A 25,632-nucleotide genomic window follows, 5' to 3' on the forward strand; every position below is an offset into this window, starting at 1 on the left:
GTGGGGGAACTTGCACAATCGGTGGCTGACTAAATACTTTTTTGCCCCACTGTAACTGGCAGCTAATAAGGCTATGCTAATAGCACTGGTCTTTTGTTTGCTACTGGGAATTTCAGACCTGCTCAGTTTTTCTTTTCTACATTGATTTCTGCTATGAAATTCAATTTAAGCTTGCATGTCATGTTTTTTGAGATACATATCAATGACATTTTGACACTTTTCAATATTAACATATATGGAATTTTAGCAATTTCCCACCAAAATTGTTGAAATGTGTTTAATCTAAAAGCAGAGCAGAAGACGACACTAGAGATCCGTTAAAACATATTTCTGTCAATTTAACTGAAAATAAAATTAGGTCAGCGTGCTAAAAAAATGTTTGAGGCACTTGCTTTTGTCCTTGTACTGCACATCCTTCTCTCGTTGCAAGCACCAGCGGTAGCCACCTCATCATACTCGGATCAAATGTTCACTGATATCGTTTTTTCGTCGTGTTTATATCTGAATGAAATCTTTCCCTGCGTTCATTGCTGACATCGGCCAGGTTTGGTGAAAAAACGATGAGATGAGAATGTAAGAAGTGGCATTCTGGGACTCATTAGCTGGTACACGTTCAGCATGCTATCACAAGCTCAGCGTATCTCTCTGCTCTGTGATTACCAAGAAAATTCTGGGTAACCTGCACAAATGTTTCCCATGTTTCTTTTCTTTTGAACTCATCATGAAGAATCAGTTCACACATTTCAGTAAAAACAAACACTTTCCTTAATTTTGATGTCACTTTTCTCGAGATCAAAGTTTTTTTCTTAAATGCTGAAACACATCGCCGTTTCTGTCCAGTCATCCGAGCTGTCTAACACTTGGATTATCATAACTAAACAACTGAACTTTGCAGGAAGAGAAGACGGCACTGTTGGTCAGATGATTAACATCTGATTACCTAATCAGATGTTAATTTTTAGAATCAGCTGGAATCTGAGTAGCATTTTTTTACCACCCTGGTTTGCATATAAAAATTGTATTTCACTTGCTTCGCTTTCAGCAGCTTAGATAAGCCAAATCAGCATTTAGATTGAGATTTCATCTCGCATCCAGCAAATGAAAGTCCAACAAATACCCTTTTCTAGCTCTATTTCTGTTCTCCACCACTCGAAATGGCAAGTTGCTACCTGTTTCTTTCTTTTTGGTCTGCTTGATGCTGAGATATTAGAGTACAGTGGGATTTTCCAAGCACACCTCTGTGCTGTAACTAAAAATTGCACTATGGCTGTTTTCACACATGAACTTCGGAGGTCAAGATATTGTTTGGAGTAGTCCTTTCTCAAATCTAAGATACCTTCTCACTCCTGAACATACCTCCTTTTGTTGTGGCTCCTGGTTGACTATTCAGACATGTTCTCACATAAAACTCCTTCTGGTAATATAAAATTTGGGGCTATGGCGCATGTGTGAAAATGGCTTGTGAGAACGGTGCGAGTGGAGCAGAAAGATAAACCGTTTAAATCTCAGTAAAGCTGACAGAGCAGCAGGTTTAGTGGATAATTCTCTGCAGGCAGATCTCTATGAGAAACCCACCTTCACAATATTATTTAATGGTATTTTTGAAATGTAGACAATACTACTTTGTGACTAATATTATTAATCTACACATGTTAGAGATCTGAAGAAACTGTCAACAAATCTTTCACACATCTGTTGATCATTTATTTAGATCTATACAAGGACGTACAAATAATTTTCCACATTACTACAAATCACTTCCACACGAATGCGTCACTTTTATGGCCGAACATGAAGATGGTGAAAAGGAATTCTGGTTAAACATTTCTTTCTTCTTTAAAAGAAAGTGCCACAATTTATTTTGGTGCCCCTCCAAATTTCCTGCCCAAAAGATTCCTGTGATTGAAGTGTGTAAAGGTTTCACCGCTATTGCAGTCAACTAATTTCCGTTTTCTTACCCCTCCTAATTCAAATGCATAATCCTAGCTATGGTGTCTTCTATAGGACACCCAGTGTTGGGAAGGTTACTTTTAAAATGTATTCCACTACAGATTACAGATTACATGCCCCAAAATGTATTTTGTAATGTATTCCGTTATGTTACTCAATGCGAGTAACGTATTCTGAATACTTTGGATTATCCATCCATCCATCTTCATCCGCTTTGTCCGGGGCCGGGTCGCGGGGGCCGCAGCCGAAGCAAAGAGGCCCAGACCTCCCTCTCCCCAGCCACCTCCTCCAGCTTATCCGGGGGAATACCAAGGCCTTCCCAGGCCAGCCGAGAGATATAATCTCTCCAGCGTGTCCTGGGTCTGCCCCGGGGCCTCCTCCCGTGGGACATGCCTGGAACACCTCACCCAGGAGACGCCCAGGGGGCATCCTTGTCAGATGCCCGAACCACCTCAGCTGGCTCCTTTTGATGTGGAGCAGCAGCTCTACTCTGAGCCCCTCGCGGATGGCCGAACTTCTCACCCTATCTCTAAGGGAGAGGTCAGCCACCCTTTGGAGGAAGCTCATTTCTGCCGCTTGTATCCGCGATCTCGTTCTTTCGGTCACTACCCACAGCTCGTGGCCATAGGTGAGGGTAGGGACGTAGATCGACCGGTAAATTGAGAGCTTCGCTTTTACACTCAGCTCCCTCTTCACCACGACGGACCGGTGCAGCGTCCGCATTACTGCAGCTGCAGCCCCAATCCGTCTGTCGATCTCCGTCTGTCTACTTTGGATTACTTAACATATTATCATGCTTTTTACAACTACATGAATGTACTATTGCTGTGTGATTTATTACTATTATTGAAGGCTATTCGCCATACAAATACTAGATTTTTAAATCTTAATATAAAATGAGTAACAGTAGTGTGGACACAGCGATCTCGTATACAAAACTATTCTGTACGTATATAAAACAGGTCCGCGGCTCTGAACCGTAGTAAAGGGACCTCTGGCTAATACCTCGGGTTTGTGTCAGGCTCGTAGCTGAAAAATAGCTTTACTTTGTTGTCTGGGTCAACTTTGCTAGCGAGAGACAGAGAGAGGCGTTGAAAGGCTGCTCCAACGGAGCTTATTGTTTCAGAGGAAAACACGAACATAGCGTACAGTCGAGTCTTAATAGCGTACTTACAACTGGGCTACACTGCCCATGAGGCTACATTATTTAGCGCTATCCCTGTAACACTCTGCCTATTGCCTTCATATTAAATAATTTTTTGAACAATAATTTAAAAAAATATTTCTTCACATCATTATGCGGGCCGCAAGTAGAGATGACATGGGCCGCGAGATTGAGATCCAGGCATTAGAGCCTCTTAATGCGTGTTTTGTTTGGGTTTTCACCGGCGTGGAATTACCAAAAATAGAGAGGGGACAGCCTAACATATGAAACAGGAAAAGACCGCCGTGTAATCCCTTTATTTCAACAAAGTAACTGTATTCTAAATACCACCTTTTTTAACGGTAACTGTAATGGAATACAGTTACTCATATTTTGTATTTTAAATATGTAACGGCGGTACATGTATTCTGTTACTCCCCAACACTGAGGACAAGCAAGTTTAAGTTAGCCAAGGGAGCCTAAAAACATTAAATTAATGCTACTCCATAATGACTGAGGTCAGCCGGTGTGTTCCTATCACTGCTGGTGTAAAAATACATTTGATTCATGTTTTTTTGCCATTTCAATTTTCCCCGCAAAAGTCTCAAAAATGGTGTTGAATATTTTCTTGGGTATTCGTATTGACTTTGAAGTTCTGTTACTGTGCCAATCCTAATGGAGCCAGAACTATTGTGTTCTTTAAAATCCTAACCATAAGTGCAATATTGTGCCCATCTCAACATAGGCTTTAGCAAAATGTTGTGACAGCAAGTAGAAACACTAAAAAATTTCATTTCAAGATGGATGTTTTGGGTTTCCCCTCAAGTTCATTAATGTTTTCTTGCAGACCACAGGTAAGGCTTTTGTGCTTGATCATGAGCACTTTAATCTCTGCTACACAGGACTGTTGTTGGGAGTACTCCTCATATACCTGTCAATGATTCTGCATTAAACGTGCGTCTTTTAAGATGCGAATAGTAAGAACAACAAACCATGAAACTAATTCACTGTCAAGTTTCATGAAGAGGCTGCTTGTGTATCTTAATTATACCCATGACCCGTGTGTAATTAAAGAGGACACCTTTTGGCTATTTATTTAGTTCAAAGAGAACACAGAGGGAAGAGGGGGGGAAAGCCCTAATTGTCTCATTAATTACTCTCCACATGAAATAATGACCAAACCAAGGTATCCACAGCTCTTTTGTAACTGACAAAAGAGAGCAGAGGAGGGGTGGCAGCAAAATAAAACATGCTTTAACCTCTTTTCACAAACAGGCATTGTGTTGGAAGAGAGGGAGACAAAGAAAAAGAGGGCAAATGAGATCAGGGGCAGGAGGGAGGAGAAAAAAGAGGTAAATACGCAATTGAAAGAATAAAAAAGGCTGAGATTGAAAATTATAAATACAGACCAAATCAAAGAGAGGGAAGCGAGACAGAAGGAGAAAATATTGGCTGTGAGGTATCGTGGTGTTTGTCCAGGCTTTCTGGACTCTGCCCAGTTCTCTCTCCCACCAACATGGTAAATAGGCTGTTTTAACACACTGTTCAGGCACTGAGACACAAACAAACCAAATCAACACTAAATTAAAGACTCCTCGGGGAGACCACAGACTAACATCAGAGGGGGTGCTTTGGAAAGCCAGATTCAGCAATTAAGTGTTCCAAGAGAGGTCCTGGAGTCTCGCGCCAGTTTCCAGACCTGCTATATTGCCATGGCTGTAATTAGATGAATAAAAGAGGAAATGTAGTGTAGCTTGTTTTCTTGCTTTTGTTTACTGCTACCATTGGGAGCAAGTGACACTTTATTAGCCTGAATATGTCTTTTATTGAGGCAGTAGAGGCCTAAGAAATGAAAACTTCCCAAATAAACCCCATTAATATTTGCATCTTGAGACCTATGCTGTGAGTGTATTTCTTTATTTATCTCGTGAGATACACACACAGACACACACACTCACCCCCTCCTCATACTTGTTTGATCTAAAATCGGCCCAATATCCTCCAGCTAAGCTGGTCAAAAGGATAATGCAGGGGCACTTTGAAGGGCAGCTTCTCACTGCCCTTTGCTTGCCAGCCACGAACATGCTGGAGCCACGCCTTACTGAGTGCACAGCTCAGAGCCCTTTACGGGCAAACTTTAAATCTGCACAGCCAAGCAGCTGCGTAACAACGCTTATTTATACCCTCAACTGAATTTTTTGTATGTATTTTCTTCCCCCTACTTCACAGCTCACACACTTCACTATTCTATCATCAGAGGCCCTCAGTCTTGTCAGAGAGAGGTGAACTAATGGGCCGCGGCTGAGCAGCCTGAGCTCAGAGGCTATCAGTTCCCCCTGGAAGGCCAGGAAGGCAGAGAAAAGGAGAAAGGGGAGGTCCTTCTGTTCTTTAGCCTCTATATTTCTTCTTCTTCTCCTTGGGATCACCAACTGCCCTCAGTCTGTTGGTTATCCCTTCCACCACACTGGGCTTGCTGTCTTTAGAGCAGGGAGAGTGGGACCGTTTGGGGAGGTTAGCACCAATAAGCTTATAAAGACATAAAATTAACATTGATCAGAATTGTAACTATGGTTAAGGAAGTGATTCCTCCACACGTATCTTCTGTACTGCTATGTCCCAACACGATGCAAAGCAGCTTTCTCAACTCTACTCCCACAGAGGTCCATTATCTTGAGACTAGTGTTATATCCTCATAATACTGTGGCTTATCTGAAGAAGAAGCCAAGCAATAACAGTTGCATAAGCAGCTGATAACGTGAAAGTTAGAGGAAATGGTCTTGCACTCATTTAGAAGGTCTTATTTTGGCCTCTATTAAAGAAGCCCTGTGTAAAGCTGGAACATCTTTCTATTTGTCACCGACTGAGAAAAACGGTAGCTGTTCAGCACTGTAAATAGAGCTCAGTTGAACCAAGTATTCCTTTAACCTTAACTAGAAATGGCTTTATGAATTTCTGCACAGGTAAAACTTCAACCATTAGAGATAAAATATTAAAAGCCGTCCCACAGATGTGCCTTTAGGTACAGCAACTCTAATAACTCTACTTGGATTCTTTCGCTCTGATCAGTCTGCATTATTTTCAATAATGTCTTCCTTTAAATCATTAATATGCATTTTAGACCCCATTCCTAAAAGACTGGTCAGGTTTCACCATTAATTAATGCTTCAAATGCATCTATCTTAATAACAGCCTACATAGCAGGCTTTTAAGGTGGCAGTAATGATACAAATACTTAAAAAGGCATCACTTGATTACCTAATTATAGACAGATTTCTAACCCTTCATTTATTTCAAAAAAAATGTTGAACGAGTAGGTGTAAAACTGATCATTTATAGAGGATTTGATTATTCAGTCAGGATTTCGAGTCTTCTTTACACACAAAGGTTTATTATGGAGTTCCACAGGGTTCTGTGCTAGGACCAATTCATTTTACATTATGCATGCTTTCTTAGGCAATATTTTTAGAAAACACTGTATACATTTTGAATGCTGAACAGATAACACCCAGCTTTATTAATCCATGAAGCCAGATGAGACAAATTAACTAGTTAAACTACAGGCATGTCCTAAAGACATCAAGGCCTGGATGACCTCTGATTTCTAAATTCAGATGTAATACTCAGTCCTAGCTGGGACTAGAAAATGAGAGCACATTTCTCCCCTATTAGCTCATCTTTAATGACTCACTGTTAAATTCAGAAATGAATTTAAAACCCTTCTCTTTATATGGAAAATATTGAATAATCAATCATATCTTAAAGACCTCATTTGACCTTATTACCCTAACAGTTCAATATCCTAACAGAGAACTTCACTCACAGACTGCATGCTTACTTGTGGTTCCTAAACTATCAGGACAGACGTAGGCTTAAAACTTGCCTTTTTTGTTAAAGCTTATAGCTAGAGCTGGATCAGGTGACCCTGAACCATCCCTTAGTTATGGGCTAGGCTGCTGGAGGGCTTCCCATAATGCACTGAGCATTGTTTTCACTCACTTCTTCTCGTTGTCTATGTGTTTATACAGCACTCTGCATTTAATGATTAGTAATTATTAAACTCTGGCTTTTTGTCCTGTAGTTTGCCTTTTTTCCTCTCTCTATAAAGTCCTTAAAGTACAGCCTTGCAGAACCATTTCTATGGTGGACCATTACTCTGAAATGCCAACTTTGAAATCTTTAAACATTTTCCCAGTGGCCTTACAGCTATAACTAAGTTTAATGTGATTAACCCTCAGAAAGCCCTGAAACACATGGTCAGAAATGTTAATAGATGCCATGCTACCATGAAGACCCATGTACCAATGAACCACTCGCTAATCAGGAATCTAATTTGTCCAACAAAATCAAATTAACGTTATCATAGATTAAAGGGCCATCAGACTAGGATGACCTTGTTGTTGATTGTGAACCTGTGATAAGGCCTCTTTCAGAATAGAATAAAATGTCCAAATAAAAAATTTCCAGCAGAAACAGTCGGTCGGTCTGTACAACCGTAGATAACACAAGTTAGCACAGCGAGGCTATTCTGAGAGGAGCTTTCCTAGGCCAGGTTGTGACAGTTGTGTCCCACTCCATAAGCTGGAGGCCATTTAGTAACAAAGATGACCAGCGCGAGGTGCCAGAGCCGGTCTGTCGAACAAATGTTCCACGAGCCCCGGGCCACACTAGGCTCAGCTAAGAACAGACAGAGATGGTCCTGGGGACGGGGCCTCCCCGCTCCTCAGCTTCAACGTGCAAGCTGGAGTGCAGGCTGCACCTTCCGTCGGGACCACTGTGAATAGAGGTGTAATTGGCCATATCCAGTGATAGATGGGTGTTCAACCTTTGTTGCTCATCAGTGGCAGGATACACAGAGGCTTGTCTCACAATATGAGGTTGATTGTGCAGTCTATTAAACACCAGTCTCAGGAGGAAGTGTTTCTCCTTGGAATGCTGGAGCTTAGAAGAATCTCCAGAAAGATCTGATTCAAAAATCGGCTCGTGCTCAGTGATTGCCTATTATATCCCAGAGACAGTAAACATGATTTAAAAATTGATCACGCTTAATTAATTGCTTTCCTCAGCAGAGACGACTAAAGGACTAGACTCAGTAAATTGTTAGAAAATCACAACCTTTTGTTTCTCAGAAGCATAAATCAAAGCTGTAAATTATAGTTTTTATTTCATTCCAAACCAGTTATCATGTTATGCAAATTTCTGGTTGTATGATACATGCAATAATTATGTAATTATGGAAAGCATTTCATCCTAATACAAAGAGTCTGCATGACAAGATACAGACACCTGCATGTCGCCCAGAGGGTCTTTTTGAAGAGAAGGTAAATGTTCCTGTTGAAACTAGAAGGGCTGAATGCATTGTGAGCGTCGTGTTAAAGAAGAGTCAACCACACAGTAGGTTTGTGATGTTGATTTCTATAAACCATTTCTATAAACCAACAGGGTGAAAATTGAGACACAAACAGGTGATACACATTTCAAGAACAGAGTTTTGAAATTCAGGCAGATAGAAAAAAATGCCAGCAGTGGATTAGTGGAGGAAAATAAAGACATGCATGAAGAAATGAAATTGACTTTGCTCAAGGAAGTTTCCCTTTACACGTGAGAGCAGCAGAACAAAAATGAACAAATTAATAAATAAGTGGTGGCTTTTGTTGAGGGCTTTTAACATCCCCTAGCAGTTGAGAGAAGCAGGAAAAATGAGCGATGCTCGTTAACTCTGACCCAAATCCTAAGAGACAGTGGGAGCTGTTAAAACACGGAGCAGATTGGGGAGTCTGCGTGACCTAGATAGCATTGGTTTTGAAAAGCAGCCGTACTTCACATTAAATCGCTCCTACGTCTAATATAATGAGGCATATCTCCCTGGTCGGTAATGAAAATTACATTCTGATAAGGTTCTTTGTGACATAGAAAATACCTCTCCCACCACTGACACTCCGAGGCTCTGTCTGAGACGCAGTTGGTAAAGTGCGCCTTCGTCTGGACTTGGGTGGCATTATCTGGCTCGTAAGCGCACATGAATTGTGACACATGGGCTAGACATCCAGAAGAGAAGCGGTAGTGATGAGACAGCCAGTGGCCAACTGTTGTTCAAAGACATTATATGTGTCTACAACTGACTTTGGAGACTAGTGGATTAATGTTACACTCACACTGGGAAAAACAGTGATTGGAAGCCATGGTATGACCAAAAGTATTACAGCTGTGTGTAGTGAACTTGTGTGAAGTTGCATATCAAGGGAGTATATGTGACCAGTCGCAGTCACCTACCATCTTCAATGCATCTTTGGCGTGATGGTAGTAACACAGGAATAAGACAGAGTCAGTCTGCTCTCAGTTTGTGGTCAAATCAGGTCAAGTTGGTGATTATATGCAATCTATTTGTGATAATATGGTAACTGACTGTAAGAAAGTCCATCCAAATAGTGATAGATAGTGATGTGGTTGCTGCAGGGCAGCAGTTTAACTACAAAATGACATAGGTTTTTACTTTTACATAGGAATATAATCATAGTACAACCTCTTAGCAACCAATAGAGCCGAGTCCCATGCTGCAAAGAGATGTGTTGAAAATGAGTTGTGCTTGTCAACGTAGACTGACTCAATTCATTTCAGTTCAATTTTATGTATGTAGCCCCAAATCACAACCACAGCCACCTCAATGTGCTTTATATTGTACGAAGAACCCCAACAATCAGACAACCCCCAAAGAGAAAGCACTTGGCGACAGTGGGGAGGAGAAACTCCCCTTTAACAGGAAAAAACCTCTGGCAGAATCAGGCAGCCATCTGCCATGACCAGCTGGGGGTGAGGGGAGGAAGACTTATACTGATTTGCAATGTGTGGGCAATCTGTCTGTGTTAATGAATAAGAAGGTAATTATTTGTAAACCTTAGCCAGTCTGTCTGAAAGCGTTTGCATTTGAACTGTTGCAGTACTAGAGCTTTCATAGATAAAGCTGTTTTATTGAGCTTGTGGGCAGACAGGAAATACCTCTAGGCTCAGACAGCACTTATATAAAACAAATTTAAAAATTTATTTTCTAGACTGGGCATAAAAGATGGACACTGTGACTGTGCCACTCATGCGGCAGTATTGCATATATTAGTAGGCAAAATTTGTCCACTGGATACATTGTCTATCCAGATATGATGATTAATAAATAGTATGAAATGTTTTGAAATTAATCATAAAATGACTAACTGATCACACTCCTACTACACAGACAATGTCACACAATGTCACGTGGGACAATGTGTGGCCGGTGCTCGATGGGCTCCATCTCTTTTCAGGACAGCATAGGCTCAAGGCCTCTTTCTCCAACAATGGCACGTCACCATGCCAACAGAAGCTGTGCCAGCCACAGCGTCAGCTTGGCTCAGCCACCGTGTTAGCAGTGGATGATTCAAGGGCATTAAAGCACAGTGTGTGTGTGTGTGTGTGGGGGGGGGGGGTTCTAGTGTATTGGTGGCAGTGCCAGGATTCCCACCACAGTTTGCTCTGAAACAGCCTGTCATTCATTGCTTTCCACTACTTCCCCTCCTCTCATGCTGTTGGCCCGAGCTGGGAGCATTACCAATCCATCTTCTGAAAATTTGTTTTGCATGCACAGAAGCACCGGTCATGCTCTAATGTACTATATTTACTCAGAAGCAGAACATAAAAAACAAGAACATCAAATATTTCCCCACAGGTCTTCTTCAAGGGTGGGCGCCGAACAGCAAGCATTTGCTGCACTCTCATTACGGACTGATGATCCAGAAGAGATAATAACATCTTTGTTGATTTGTTAAATTAGTTCCTGCCATTTCGTGTCTTAAATTAATGTTGTAATGAGTGATCAAGGGGCATGTGTCTTTTTAAGTTCTTACCACCTCTACCTTAAAATTAACCATCACCCCCTGTCTCCTTGTCTTGCAGTGCTCAGTGCAAGTGACTGTGATGGGCTGTCAAACCACATCTAAAGTACTCTACCAAAGAATAATATCCACTCCTGACCTACTCTGAAGAAAAATATTTCATTCGATCAATGTCGCAGTCTCCCCCGCAGGGGAATTACTCTTGAACAATAGGTGAACCCTAAGAAAAGAGCAACACTGGACCATGTGATACTTGACCTTCAAAGAAAGAACTCAGGTGCACTCCAGAAGATGTCAAATCGGATCTGAAGCAGCTCTCGAGAGGATCGCCCAGCTCATAATTCAAGCACTTTTTCATGTTTTGTTTTATCATTACTCAAACACCATGGGCCAAAAGTGACAGAACGTAGTTATTTTTGCTGGATCTTCATCTAATGAGGAGTACCAGACATCTCACCATGGATTTGAAGGAGATTTTCTTCACCAAAGAGCAACAGTGAGAAACATCAGAGTGGGGGGGGGGATTGGACACTGGAGGCTTGGAGGATTAGCTTGGAGTGCTGCTAACCCATGGTGGATCTGCTGTGAGTGGGGAAAGGGACTCAGCGGTGGAGGATGTCAGCAGAGGCCGAACTCCAGCCGGGTGTCAAAACCAGCCAGCGAAAGGAGTCCAGGAGGATCAAAGGTATGTTCTTACCTTTGCAACACCAGAGCGTCTGTAACATAGATGCTTGTAATATATCAGGCTTTATTATGTTTGTTTGTCAAATGAGATAAAGGTCTAAGATATAACGTTAAGGGAAAAGTACTCAAAAGACACGAAACGTGACATGACGAAATGGGAACCTGAAAGCTTTCTTATCTTCATCAGGTGGTGAACGTAACTTTTCACCTTTTGGTGAAACATCTTGGATAGAGTTAAATAACGCTGGGCTGCACGGAAAAAGGCTTCACTCAGTCAGGTTTGCCGAGAGGCTCCCTGTCTCATCCCAGGGATCCAGATGTAGTAACAGCTATTCCATGTAGCCCCAGGCTTTGGTAGCGACGTGATTTAGGTGTCATGGACAGGGTAATTCGCACTCTGTCGCTTTGATGAACAGCATAAGTGAAGTAATAGGACGAGGCATTCTCAGAATGCTCACTGGGAGATTGAAATGGGATTGAAAAGGCTGAGAGGGGGGAGGAATGAGGAGATAGAGGGGCAGAGAGAGTGGGATTCACAGGGAGGGAGAGGAAAGTGAGAAAGAAAAGGATGCTTTCTCTTTCTTCTTCCCCCATCTTCATTTTGGCTTTTTTGTTCTCATTTCTCTGTCCACAAATAAAGCCACTCCCAACTAGTCCTGTAAATCTGGCTTCTGCGGGCTCGCTGTAACGAGGCCACGGGGCCAGGTCCTTTGCGGCTGTTTCACTGGCTCTGTCGACTTGCTCAGATAAATGGCCCGCTGGAGGAGGGCCCATCGATTTCAGTTAAGTGGAGGGGGGGGGAGCAGAGCGAGGGGGCAGTTGCACACATGTGGCTTATTGGTGGGGACTATCAGCACAGGCTATCAGCCCCTGACTTTACCATGCTAATCACATGTGCTGCAGGGACTATTATCACAATCAGCAAACATGCTATTTAGATCCATATAAATGGAAATCAGGCAACATGAATACAAACAGACTGTCACGCAGCATGGTGACTTTGAGCCAGCTGGGGCGAGGTGAAGGGCACTATCAAGAATCAGGCTGATGACATACAGAGGAGGGGAGAATTATTGGCCACCATGTACATGTCATTTTTTAATAAGTATTTCCGAAGTGCTGTTAAACAGAGCAAGAAATTTTTAACACAGCTTGTCCAAACATCATGGTTTTATTTTGGATGCTTGCATTATTTAGTTTACACACAAACAGAACAATGTCACAAAAACCCCAAACTACAGGTCAACAGGTCAGAATAATTAGCCCTCTTCATGCTAAAAGTCAGTTATGTGGCCTTCTCGCTGGATAACAACCTTAACAACCAACAAGCTTTGTGTTTTGGGTTGTTGTCATGTTGGAAGACAAAGTGATGACCCAGACCCAGTTTTGGTGCTGACTGCTGGAGGTTTTCTTTCAAAATCCTTACCTCTCCTTTATTTTTTCAGTGCCTTTTTAGTGTGTGAGCTGGCAACCACATGCCAAATGGTTAGAATGCAGCGTTCCCTGTTTGAGTCTCCCCCGTGGCCCTTTGCTGCATGTCTTGCCCTCTCTTTCTCCCTCATTTCCTATCTATCTCAATTTACTATCCAATAAAAAAGGCCAAAATGAAAACTATTTATCCTTCTTTCTTTATGAGTCCTTCCACCTTGACAAGTTTCCCAGCACCTGACGCACTGAAGCCTACCCACAGCATTATACTCCCACCATCGTGTTTCAGTGTGAGGATAATGTTCTTTAGGTTTAACTGATCTCCCATCTTTCTCAGTGAGTCTCTGTGGCCAAAGATCTCTAGTTTCATCCCATCTGACCAAAGAACGTGCTCCCAGTATGCATAATCTCTCTCCAGGTTGTCCTTCCTGTAGTTATTCTGGGTCTTTAGAAACATCTTTTTGGCTTCAGCTCTCAGCGAAGGTAGTCGCACTTTTCTCCTCTCCTCCTGACCCTTATCTTCCCTGCTTAGCCTCTATGTCCTTGTCTTGTCTTGTCTTGTGTGCATTACTTTCCCTGGAATAGCCTCCCACTGTCGTTCTCTAAAACCTAAAAGAGAATTATGGATTTGATCAACTGGTCTCTGAATGCTATTGACGCCCTTTTCTCAACGAGAAATCTGGGCTCGGGAGAGCCTGAGTGCCCTGGAGGGACTTTCCCTGCCGGATACACGATGGACGGGTGGCAGAACTGGAGGATCATGTGCCTGGCGGGACTGTCGATCGAGGACGCTGAAGATATCTATCTATTCGGAACCGTGATAACAGAGTTCATGCTGATCGGAGTTGGCTTAGCCCTGGTTTATCGGAGAAATAACAGAGCGGAACCGGCTGTTCAAACCCCCCCAAGGCTGCCCGCTGGAATCGCAATGGAACGAGGCGCAACCTCTCACAACGAACGTAATATGGTCAACACCTTGGAGACGCTTGCAGCTGCTGTGAAGGCTCAAAACAACACCATTGAGCGTATGAGGGGAAACATCAGAGAGAGGCCTGCTCAAAATGAGACCCTTCAGCGACAGTTGGAAGACATCGCGGAACGGATCACTGCAGTTGTGAGGTCTCAGAATCAAAAGAATGATAACACCATGGAACAGAAGTTTGATACTATCATGGGGAGGCTCGCGACTCTCCAACGGGAGATTGAGAGACCAGTGTCGGAGTGTTAAAGAGCAGCCTGAAAATTCTCCTGGGCTGCTCGCATGGAAATTAACAAAATCAACATGAACATTGCGGATCCCCATCACGGCGCCAGCTGCAGGCCCAAGGCTGGAGCCGAACAATCACTCCCTGATAACGACTGTGTTACGGCTATTCTTCCCGTCCCATGCAAGGACACCTGGATTGGCTGGAGGATTGTTTACTTAGCCTGATAGGCCGAAGGACACTGTCTCAGCTGAACTATGGACACGCACACACATACACTTACACTGATAGGCACTCACTCATCCCCCCTCCCTTTCCAACGCCTTCGATGCTTGTTTCCTGCGAGGGAACACGGCGGGTCTGTGTGCCGCGCTGGAATGGTAGCGCTGTGCAGGGCGGCTGCTGTGTTCGCTTCGGATTACTCCTCACCCCCCACCCACCCCTGTGGCTTGTCATGTCTTCACAATGTTGTGCTGTGGACATTTATGTGCTTTTTTGTGCAGAGGAGTTTTTTTGTTTCCTGTTCTCATGCTGTCCTACCATGGAAGCACAGCATGAGTAGGGGTCTCTTTTTTTCCTCTTGTACTTTCCCCATTGTAGTGTACATTTCAATTTTTTTCTCTGATTCTACCAATCTCCGACCTGTATCCCCATGTAATGTTTGTGCTATATGTGTAAGGTCGGGGGGGGTCCCATTTCACTGCAGGGTAACCTGCATGTAACGAATAAAGCTTTGATTGATTGATTGATTGATCTCTCTCAAGTTTTCTTTCCTGAGTCTTTGAAATCTTTTGTTTCCTAGCTCTGTATGTACTCTATATCTGGAAAATAACACAGGGGGATAATAATATTGACCCTGGTTATTTTGGTTTTTTATCTGAAACGGTTCACTGAGAAGGGACTGAAAAAGAGATGATATCTAGTGAGCAGCAATTCTCTGTGTGAAAATGCTTTGATAATGTCAGAGGTCAGAAGAGAATGGCCAGACTGTTTCCAATAGGAAGGAGAACCTAACTCAAATACTCACTTGTTACTACCAAGCTATGCAGAAGAGCATCTCTGAACAGAAGACCTCATCACATCTCATGGGTTACAGTTTGTTCGGACTCAACAAAATTGGACAACAGAAGACTGGAAAATGTTGCATGCTCTGATGAGTCTCAGTTTTGGCTGCAACATTCAAATAGGCTCAGAATTGTGGGTAAAACATCATGAAAGCATGGATCCATCCTGCCTTGTATCAACGATTCTGGCTGGTGGTGGTGCAATAATGGTGTAGGGGAAATTTTCCCGTGACACTATGGGGCCCTTTGTGCCAGCTGAGCATTGTTTAAGCACCATGGCTTATCTGAGTGTTGTTTCTGACCATCTCTTTTTGACCACAGTGTACCCATCTTCTGATTGTTGCTTCCAGCAGGATAACCCGCCATGTCACAAAGCTTAGATCAAATTGGTTTCTCGAACATGACAATGAGTTCAATGTACTCAAATGGCCTCCAGATCTTGATCCAATACAGCACCTTTGGGTTGTGGTGGAAAGTGTGATTCACATCATGGATGTGCAGCAAACCTATCTGCAGCAACTGTGTGATTCTATCATGTCAATATGGACCGAAATCTCTGAGGAATGTTTCCAGTAACTTGTTGAATCTATGCCACGAATAGCAAATAGTAATAGTTGTACCTAAAAAAAAGTTTGTGGTGAGTTTCTGTTTATGTTGATATTGGATAAAATATCTAATCCAGCTTCATTCTGGACCTGGAACCACAAGAGGGCATGACAGTGACAGCCTCATTTGTATTTACTGCTCCCCTTCTGCTTTCCCATTCCCATCAAGTTAAGCTTATTTGCAGACTGTTGGACAGATAGACAATGTCTTGCTTTCTTTTCAAGATTGTAAGTAGAACGTTAGAAGTGAATTTAATGAAAGGAAATGACAGAAAAGTAAAGTTTTGGTCAGTCAGAGCAAGAACTGCAAGCCATGGGCAGATAGACAGACAAAATATTGTGTTTTTAGTTAATGACCTTGATGATGTTGTTGGTTTTTAGCAGCTTTGAATTCATTTTATTATTTTTCCTCATCTAGCACCTATGTTCCAAGTGCTATTTCCCTGAATTGTGCAAGGACAGGTTTAATAGGCTGTTAGCTTTAACACTAGGTTTAAAAAAAAGGAAAGAAAGAAATATTTTACTATGAAACAAGAGAATAAATGTTCCTATTTAGCCTTTCAGAGACATGATTCATTCCAAAAAAGTCTCATGGCAGTTTATGACATCTCATCTGCAGAATTACGTTCCTACTGCCCGACCATTCGGTGGTGACCTGGCAAACTACTAGGGGTGCAACGATACACAAAATTGACGGTTCGGTTCGATACTTTGGTGTCATGGTTCGATATTTTTTCGATACAAAAAAAATGTTCATGCCTTTTTAATTTGTCATTTATTAAAATTATAAATATATATTTGAACTCAAAAGTGCAGTTTTTAAATTTAATGTTGCTGAAACAACAAAATAATTAAAAAAAATTAATCTATCTGATCGAGAAATCACTCATCTTTGGAAAAGAGAGTTTATTACAGAGAAATGGCTCTTTCCAAAATAAAAGCTATACTATACGCTTCTTCTGGGGTATATTCTCAGCAGCATATTAAACATATCAGGTCCCCATAAGGAGAATCATGTGCTAACGGCTGTCTAAATGACTCGGGTAAAGTTTGTAGCATGCTTCTTGTTGTTTTTGTCTGCTTCCACTTGTCTTTGCACTAGGATGATGTCGGCGTAAATGTGCAGTCATATTTGTTGTGTTCCCACTAGTGCTGTCAGCGTTAATCTTGTTAAAATGATATTAACGCCATAACGCGGCAAATCTCTGTTAACGAGCTACCGTGGATTGCCCCGTGCGTGGGGCTGGACGGCGTCAACACGTTAACAAGCTAACTGCGCTAACGCACTAGTTCCCACCAATTGAGCATTTCGTGGCACATCCGACATACTGTTTTACTGACATACTGTTTTACTTTTGTCCATGACGCGCTTACCATCAGGGTCATGCTTCACATGTAAACAAAGATATTTCCAAACTCCAGATCTGAATGAGGGTGGTGGAGGTTCAGTTTCGGGTAGCGTTGAGGCAGTTGCCATGTTGCAACGAGCTTAACTTCTGTCTCGTTAGCTTGCGCTGCGTTCAGTGGATCTGCGCTCGACAGTGCAGCCTAGGCGGAGTAGTCGAACGATCCACTGAGCACTCAACACAGACAGCATCGTCAGAAGAAAAGTTGATAAAATAAATAAAAAATTTGTATTGTTCGATACATATGCGTACCGAACCGAAAGCACTGTATCGAACGGTTCAATATCGATACGAGTATTGTTGCACCCCTACAAACTACATCAAGTCGTATATTATGGATGCAAAAAATAGGGAAAATCTTTGAATCCTTTCAAAATGCCACAATATTGCCACTCACAGAATAGAAATAAATTGGAGATAAGTTGCCCATTACAACATAAAAAGATTTGCCCCCTTAGTCATGTCCTGGTTCATCCTCTAATGCATCATCGGCCACTTATTATTTAATTGCTTCTGTATCATTTTCATAAAATTCTGATACATTTGTGATGAATGCGAAACAATTTAGGGTGAACTTGGTTTTTTGCGTGTCCGTTTTGGTTTTGGCACGCACTTATATCACTCTTCATTCTTCTGAAAACGGTGAGGAAAAATTCAATCCTGACTGCAGCAAAGTCTGCCGTCATAATATCCAAAGCTCCCCTCTACCCATCGTCAGAATTGCTTTACATGCGTGACTTTACTCTATCTCCATAGCAACTGTTGCTCTCCCAGTGTAATCTGTGCACCGAAAAAGAGAAAGAAAGCAAAAAAGATTCATTTCAAAAAGAAAAGCATGAAGTTGAGGACATGGAAGACACTGAGAGCAGGGGAGAAAGGGGCAGAGAGCAGCTAGCAGACAAGCAGCAGAGTAAATCACTGGTTGCCTCCCATACTCTAAGAGGCAATACAAATACTACCCATTCAAATCTATTCAAACACTATTTGCCAAGTCATTTGCAGGTATGCATTTTCCTAACTGTGTCTTGACGTTGCGTCCCCATCAGCTTGGTAATAGCATCATGGAGCCTCCCTTCCTAAAGTATCATCCCCACAAAATGCCAGCCAGCACACACCGTCTCCTGTGTGTGACTCCACAGCGAGTCGCTGATCTATCCAGTGCACTGACAATTTGCACAAAAGCCTTCATTAATCCTGAAACTGCTTTATTGATCAGCCGTTTAGCCAAACCCTCAATGCTGCGTTTAGTGCCAAAGTTTGGTCGAGTATTTTTCAATGTATTTTTTTATTTTTACATCAGTGAGGGCTGGACGGGGAGAGCATGCACCGCTGTTGAGATTTGTAAATGTGCTTCTGTGTGTTTGCTGAGGCTTGTGAAATTTCTTTTGCGCACATGGGGGGAGGCAGATGGCGTGGACAGATTTTGCTTTTCTCAGACGAGCATTCTCTTCGCTGCTACTTCAGCCTCCTGCGCTGACAGGAAATACCTGTCTTTTTATTTCAGAGAAAATATCGGCTGCTATTGCATATTTCATTATAGCTCGGAGGATGGTGTGTGTGCGTGTGGATGTGTGTGTGGCTACTGGCAAACAGCGACTTTAAAGGAAAAGGACAGGAAGGCACAGATACACACCCAGAGAGGTTCAAAGGTTAAGCTGCCTCTATGCCCAGATCCCCAACAAAAAGTTTCTTGTTGCCAAGTCCTTATATCTGGAGGGGCACTTCTGACTCTCCATCTGCCGCCATCTGTCCCTTTGCTGTCCCCATTCTAGTGTGGCAAGAAGACGGATGCAACACTGTGATCAGACACGAGCCCTGAAACAGTATGGAGCAGGGCGAACAGTAATTGTTCTCTCCATGGTCCTGGTGCAGAGCCTGCGTGTCACGTGGGAGGATTGGAGCGTTTGATTTAAAGCCTCTGACATCCTGGATTTTAATGCCCGACTCAGTTTTTTAAAAAAATAAAATCTTTGTAAGACTACTGAGAAGCAAGGGATTTCGGAAATATTGGGAAGCAGGAGACGAGGTCTAAATTTTAACCCTGGACACATGCACTTCAGACCACCAGGCACCAGGACACATAGAGACAAACAGCACACAATACTTCAGGCAATCCACTGTCAGAAAAATTATGAGCATCAGCCTTACGGGCCAGAATCATTGTGAGGACCATTCAACCTTGGGTAATTGTAAATCCAGAAAGCCAGAGGAATATGTGTCACCTCCCGTCATGAACCCACACACACACACACACACACACACACACACACACACACACACACACACACACACACACACACACACACACACACACACACACACACACACACCTTCTCGCTTCTCCTCTCTTACAGTGTGTAACAACATGAAACAACATGCCCCTCAGCTCTTTAGTTTTCAAATACAGCACACTCGCTCATCTGGATCTGAACCCAGAGCACGTAGTGAACAAGTTACGCCACTGACTCAAGACTCTCATTTGGTATGCAAGGCCTATTTTTTTATTTTTTTTTGAGGATCTGTGCATAAATCTCTAAATCCTTCCTGAAGTGTGAGGAGGGCCGTATGCGGTATGTAAAGAAACAAATGGCACAAAACATTTGGTTACAGCTCATCTGAGAGAGTTGCACTGAATTGGACCAATTGTATTTAAAATGCATCTGGAGCAGCATGTATTTTACATTACATTACAGAGTATATGACTCGGTAAAATCAGGGTGGAATGCATAATACTGCGCAAACAAACTGCGGTCGCTTTGTGAGCAACGATAATTACCTTCCGGGGTTTAGCAAATAGCACACGTGTGGCTACAGTTCGTATTTTTAGGGAGTTCGTCACTAAATCTGAGCGTCCGTTTCTTCACACGCTGCGGTTGATGTTCAGATGTGCCCATTAGGTGTATAACTCCTCTGGCAGTGAAATAAGTCTAAATTAGACCCAGATTTGACAGTCGCTTGCTTAGAGACTTTAATGACTTTAGCATCCTCAAGCCCTTCCCCCTTTTAGAGAATTGTGCCCTCATGAATTAGTGAAGAAGTGTGCACAGCCAAGACAAGCACTTACATTTCACTAAGATGGGGTGGTGGGTGGGGAGAGAGACGCTTCTTAATCTGCCCTTTTCCGTTGTTTCCAATTTTTGTTTTTGACTTGGAAATTGCAGAAACGGAAGACGGGAATTTGGTTAGATGTGGCAGGCAATGGCATTTCTGGGTGGAATAAGCTGATTTTGGCGTAAATGTGACTTTGGAGCACAGCCTGACAGCCTCTGTTAAGGATGTTACACCTTGTCTCGTTGTCGCCCACAGCTTAGCCAGCCCCTTTAATGTGCTGCTAACTGATGTACTGCATGGTCTCCTGACCTAGATTTGAATGAGGAAGAGACTTGAAACTGTTAAATTCTCCAAGGTGCCGGTGACCTTGATTCGAAATCCCTACTATCTCTTTGTGCGACTGCTGCAGGGAGCCGGTGTTTTGCGAGTGACAAAGCCCGCACAGGTTATACAATGTAGACCTACGAGATAACGCTTGAGGCTTGAACCCACATAATCAAAACAGCGAGCGATGAGACAAAATGAGAAAGGTGTCGGTATCAAGGAGATGTCAGGGTGGCTGGAGAGACAGAATAATCAGGAAGAAGGAGGGGAGGGGATGACAGTATAAAGCCTGAGGCCATCCAGACACACACGTGAACACCCCCCACTGCCCCCAGCGGCTCACACCATCAGCCCGCCACCTTCTTGCCACCACCCTACATCCATCACACAGAGAGGGCTTGGGTGGATTGTGGGTGAGCGCTGGACCGAGAAGATTCCTCTCAATAGGAGCCATTCAGGCTGGTTTGTCGCTACCAATAGCACCCATGGGAACTCCAGCCATGGGTAGCAACACTGGAGTAAGCACCCCCTCCCTTCAGTCCTGCCTTTGTGTGTGAATGCCCTACAATGCTCTGCGACAGGTGACTGTGGCGCTGACTGTTTTTGATGTTCCAGTTGTTTTCTCATTTAGTGCGCCGGCTTTATCCAACTTCACTTTCAATTTCAAGTTCAATTTTCTTTCCATCTTTGCGCGCCGCTGCTAATTTTCTATTCTTTCTGCGTTTCCTATTCCATAAATATTAACACCGGAGCAAAGAGACACACGCGCAAATACGCACGCACCTACGCACAGACACCGCACGCACAAGCCCACGTACCAAACGTGTTCAATTCAGTTGAGCTCACACGTCCTCATTTCCTGTAATCACTCTCTCGTTCTTATTTCTCCAACTCTTGTCTGTTTCTCTTTCTCTTCCTCTGCAGGTCAGGACCGCAGTGAGGCGGGACTTATTAAGCGTTTCCGCGGAGATGGCGTGCGCTACAAGGCCAAGCTGATTGGGATTGATGAGGTGACAGCCGCACGCGGGGACAAGCTGTGCCAGGACTCCATGATGAAGCTGAAGGTGCAGACTTCTTTGTGTGTGTGTCTGAGTCTGTGTGGACATCACTGAGCATCTTCAATCATCTCAGTCAGATTTGGAAAAAGCATGCTCAGACATGGCTGTGTTGTCTGTTGTTGAATGAATCACAGGAGCTTGTCTTATCCTGTGTATGACTCACTGAAGGTTTGAACTGACCAGATGGAACAAATGAAAGTCCAGCCTTATTATTCCACAGTGTCCTATAGAAAGCTACTGTAAGGTTGGCTTGTGCAAAATGGAAGCGGCTTTCTACTTTATTTTAATAGGCTGCTTTATTTTTAGTGTTGCTCAAAGCACTTCGCATATATTCATATGTCTTTGTTTTTTCTTTACCTCCGGGGCAAACTGGCTCCCTATTCTGAGAAATACTTAAATGAGTATATCAGTTAAATAAGAGAATTTTCACTTTTCCGCATGTGCGAGGAGAGTAACCATCCCATCCCCCCACCCCGATCTGTCTCCTGTATGTTTTCTCGTGTCACTCACACTCTATTTTTACAACCAATTTCATGATGTTACACTTGTGGCACATATGCAAACTGCGATAACATGACCCAGATAATACTTCAGCTAGTTTTCCTTGCAAAATATTGAAAGTAAACTAGATCAAATTCAGCCAGAGAGACAGAGAGAGTCAGAAAATGCCTGCATAAAAAGTGGTGGTTGAACGAGTTGGGTATTCTTGAACTTACTACATAATCTGTGAGTTATTTCTATTATTTTTAAATGGGAAAAAGTGTCAGAGAAGTAAGGTAAATGGTGGGGCTGTGGAGAAGGCTTTATTGGGGATCAGGGGCAGCTCCAGGGCTGAAATCCCCCCCACCTACAAGCAAGAGGAGAGCGCAGCAGGAGTGAGGCAAATGAAGGGGAGGGTGTGGGACACAAGAAGCAACAACAAACAGGTATGAAGGGCAGCGAGGATTATGATAGGAAGGAGACAGTTTGATGTATGAACTTCTACTTAAAAGGAATTACCTCTATTAAGTCACCTTTCATGAGCTTCTCTCCTCTAAGTGACTGAGCCTGCACATGTAGGATAGACAGATTGGTGAAAATGCTGCCTCTGTTTAGGTTTGTCGATTTAATTTCATGTAAAAGACATAGTAATAAAGACAGAGTACAGAGTAAATCATGTCTATCATTATAATTAGATGCTTAAATCAGGTCTATTTTATTTTTCAGCTTTGTTTTGAAATTTTAGACCGTGGACAGCTTTAGCTTTTGTGGCTCCTGTTGTTGTTGTTTTTTGTTTATTTATTTGTTTGCAGCCAGAAAAAGTGATTATTATCACATGAGTTGTAGTGGCTATTAGCTGACGCTAGCTTGCTTATCTATGTGCATCACACAGACTTGGGTATCTGCTGATGATAATAAGGTTCAATAAAAAAAATTATAATTTTACTCAGTAAAAGTGTAAGAAAGACTCTTCGGATGGGCTCTTAGTACTCTTAACATTTCAGCGAGCCATCTTTTTTGGTCAGATAATTAGATTGAGAAATATCTCAGAAAGCATCAACACCAGAAATGCAGTTAAGAGGTCCAGTTCAGTGTTGTATATTAGCTGAGCTGAAGCCTGGCAGACAGCTTGCAGCAGCAGCTGTCTGTTCACCTGCCATTCAAAATGGCCACAAATTAGAAGAGTTATTTACAATTCTTCCCATGCACAATAACTATACCGGGTGAAATAAGGTAATAAGATATTTGAAAGAGACAAAAGAAAATCTTATAGAAGACTGGAAATGCAGTATTATTTTGTTTCAAAGTTTGTTTCAAACTATCGAGCCATGAGTTCTGTTTGAAGAAGTTTAGTTTTTGGTATCATTTCATTGGCTTCTTGTCTGTTTTTAGCGCTGAAAGTTGCTGTTTCTTTGAATTTGGCAATTACAGTGATCTGTTTTGGGGGAAACTGCAGCAACTAAACATTTTGAACTGCCTGATGATTTTAAGATTTACACCTCTGATGTGATTCTTATCTTTGGTAATGGTCTTATACAAAATTGATGAATAAAAACCTGGCTTCTCAAAGACAAAGACGATGTACTCTATTGAGGTGTACTGCAAATAGACCGTTTTAATGTAAACCTGTATCATAAAGGCTCTGGTTTTACATTAAAGGAATAAGACAAATGAATGGCAAGTGATATTTATCAGTTGAGCAAAGAAGCAACGCGCAAGCATCACTGCAGTAATTGGCTACAGGATAAGCAGATGAACTGTAAATGCATATTCTCAATGACTTTCCTAGAGCTTAAATGTGTGGGAAGCCCCACTGGAAAAGCAGTATAGCCAGAAGCCAAAACCTCTCATTGCCCATACCCTTTTCAAATGATACAGTACTTCTAATAAAGCAACTTTTTCACTGCTTTGATCAGACATTTCTGCAGTGCCCTCCATATGACTCCGGTAGTCACCAGCTCCCAGCCAGTTACAGTCAATGGAGCAGTCGATACAGAACTGCTATTATCTGGACAGGGGATAGAGAGGGGGTACAGGTCTCTATTGAGCTGCCGTTCACTGCTGTGCGGACTAATCCGCCAAATGGGGATGCCGATGACTGATTGACAACATCCATTGACTCTCCTGCCCACCCGCCTCTTTCTCATTTGCTTTATCTCTTTCCTGCTCCTGTTGCTTGTTCTGCTCTTTATCCTTCGCCCTCCTCCTTTATGTACTGTTATTCCTTCAGCTTTTTACTGTATAGTTATTTAAAGCTAGCTCGAAGGTGATCACTGCGATTCAGGCTTTGTGGTTGTGTTATCAGCTAGGCTTTCAAAGAACTTCTCCTCCCCCTCACATGCCCCACCAGTCGTAGCAGATGGCTCCCCTGCCCCGAGCCTGGTTCTGCTGAAGGTTTCTTCCCGTTAAAAGGGAGTTTTTCCTTCCCACTGTTGCCAAGTGCTTACTCATAGGGGCCCATCTGATTGTTGGGGTTTTCTCTGTGTTATTGTAGAGTCGTTACCTTGCGATTGCCATTGTGATTTGGTGCTATTTAAATGAAACTGAACTGAACTGAATTGAATAGCATTGATGCAGTTTTTCCAGACATACTGAGCGCAGAAGGCAAGCTTTTTCTACCCTTATCTCATCTTTCCTCTTCTCCTCTCTTCTATTTTCTCCCAGGCGTTGTTCTGTGAAAGACATGTCAAGCACACAGGTCGCATCAAAGGGAACACGGTGGAAATTTTAATTGTTTTCTTTATCAGAGCTGAGAATATGAGGAAAAAGAAGCTGGTGAGATCCATGGGAAAACATACTTCAAAGGCTGGATTGGGTGTTCAGTCAGCACTATGTGAAGTTCCCGAAGCGAGCTGACGTCGGTCAGCGGCGCGATCCATTCTGTCAGCAGATCTCACCTTATTGTTGTTAGCTAGCACTTGTGTATTGCCACGTTGAGGTGTAGCACACTTACTTCAAAAAAAGGGAGAGAAAAATGGTTCTAAAGGGGGAAATGGCAATAATAATATAACTCGCTGCACAAGGCGATGTGTGAATTCCTCTGAGAGTGAAGCTTCAAGAAAAAAAGAGCACATGAAAGAACATCCTGTCCTATCACACTTTATGTAACTCCTGTCACCCTGCCCCCAATCTCTACCCCACATCTCCCACTGCCACACTCACCTGAGTCGGAATAGAGGAAGGCTTCATCATCTTCTTTTATCTCCTCATGTCGTTCCCTTTAATCTCCTGCAGGGAATGGCTTCCTCGGCACGTTCCAAAGGGGAGCACAAGCAGAGAGTCTTCTTGACGGTCTCTTTCGGCGGGATCAAGATTTATTGTGAAAGATCAGGGGTGAGTATCACATTAGCGAATAGGCCCTGTTTGGCAGGGCT

At 42.8% G+C, this 25,632-nt stretch overlaps 1 protein-coding gene across 1 annotated transcript in view; it reads left to right on the plus strand.

Moving 5' to 3' along the window:
* Positions 1 to 25,632, plus strand: part of LOC102313495 (complement component 8, beta polypeptide) — a 62,273-nt gene that overhangs the window by 12,459 nt on the left and 24,182 nt on the right. The window contains exons 2-4 of the mRNA XM_005935626.2: positions 11,015 to 11,638; positions 21,645 to 21,784; positions 25,493 to 25,591. Of these exons, the coding sequence (XP_005935688.2) occupies positions 11,569 to 11,638; positions 21,645 to 21,784; positions 25,493 to 25,591 (309 nt within the window). The 5' untranslated portion in view covers positions 11,015 to 11,568. The remainder of the gene's footprint in view (positions 1 to 11,014; positions 11,639 to 21,644; positions 21,785 to 25,492; positions 25,592 to 25,632) is intronic.

Source organism: Haplochromis burtoni, unplaced genomic scaffold, assembly GCF_018398535.1.
Source record: "Haplochromis burtoni strain Fernald_Lab_line unplaced genomic scaffold, NCSU_Asbu1 Contig_199, whole genome shotgun sequence".
Classification (NCBI taxonomy): domain Eukaryota; kingdom Metazoa; phylum Chordata; class Actinopteri; order Cichliformes; family Cichlidae; genus Haplochromis; species Haplochromis burtoni.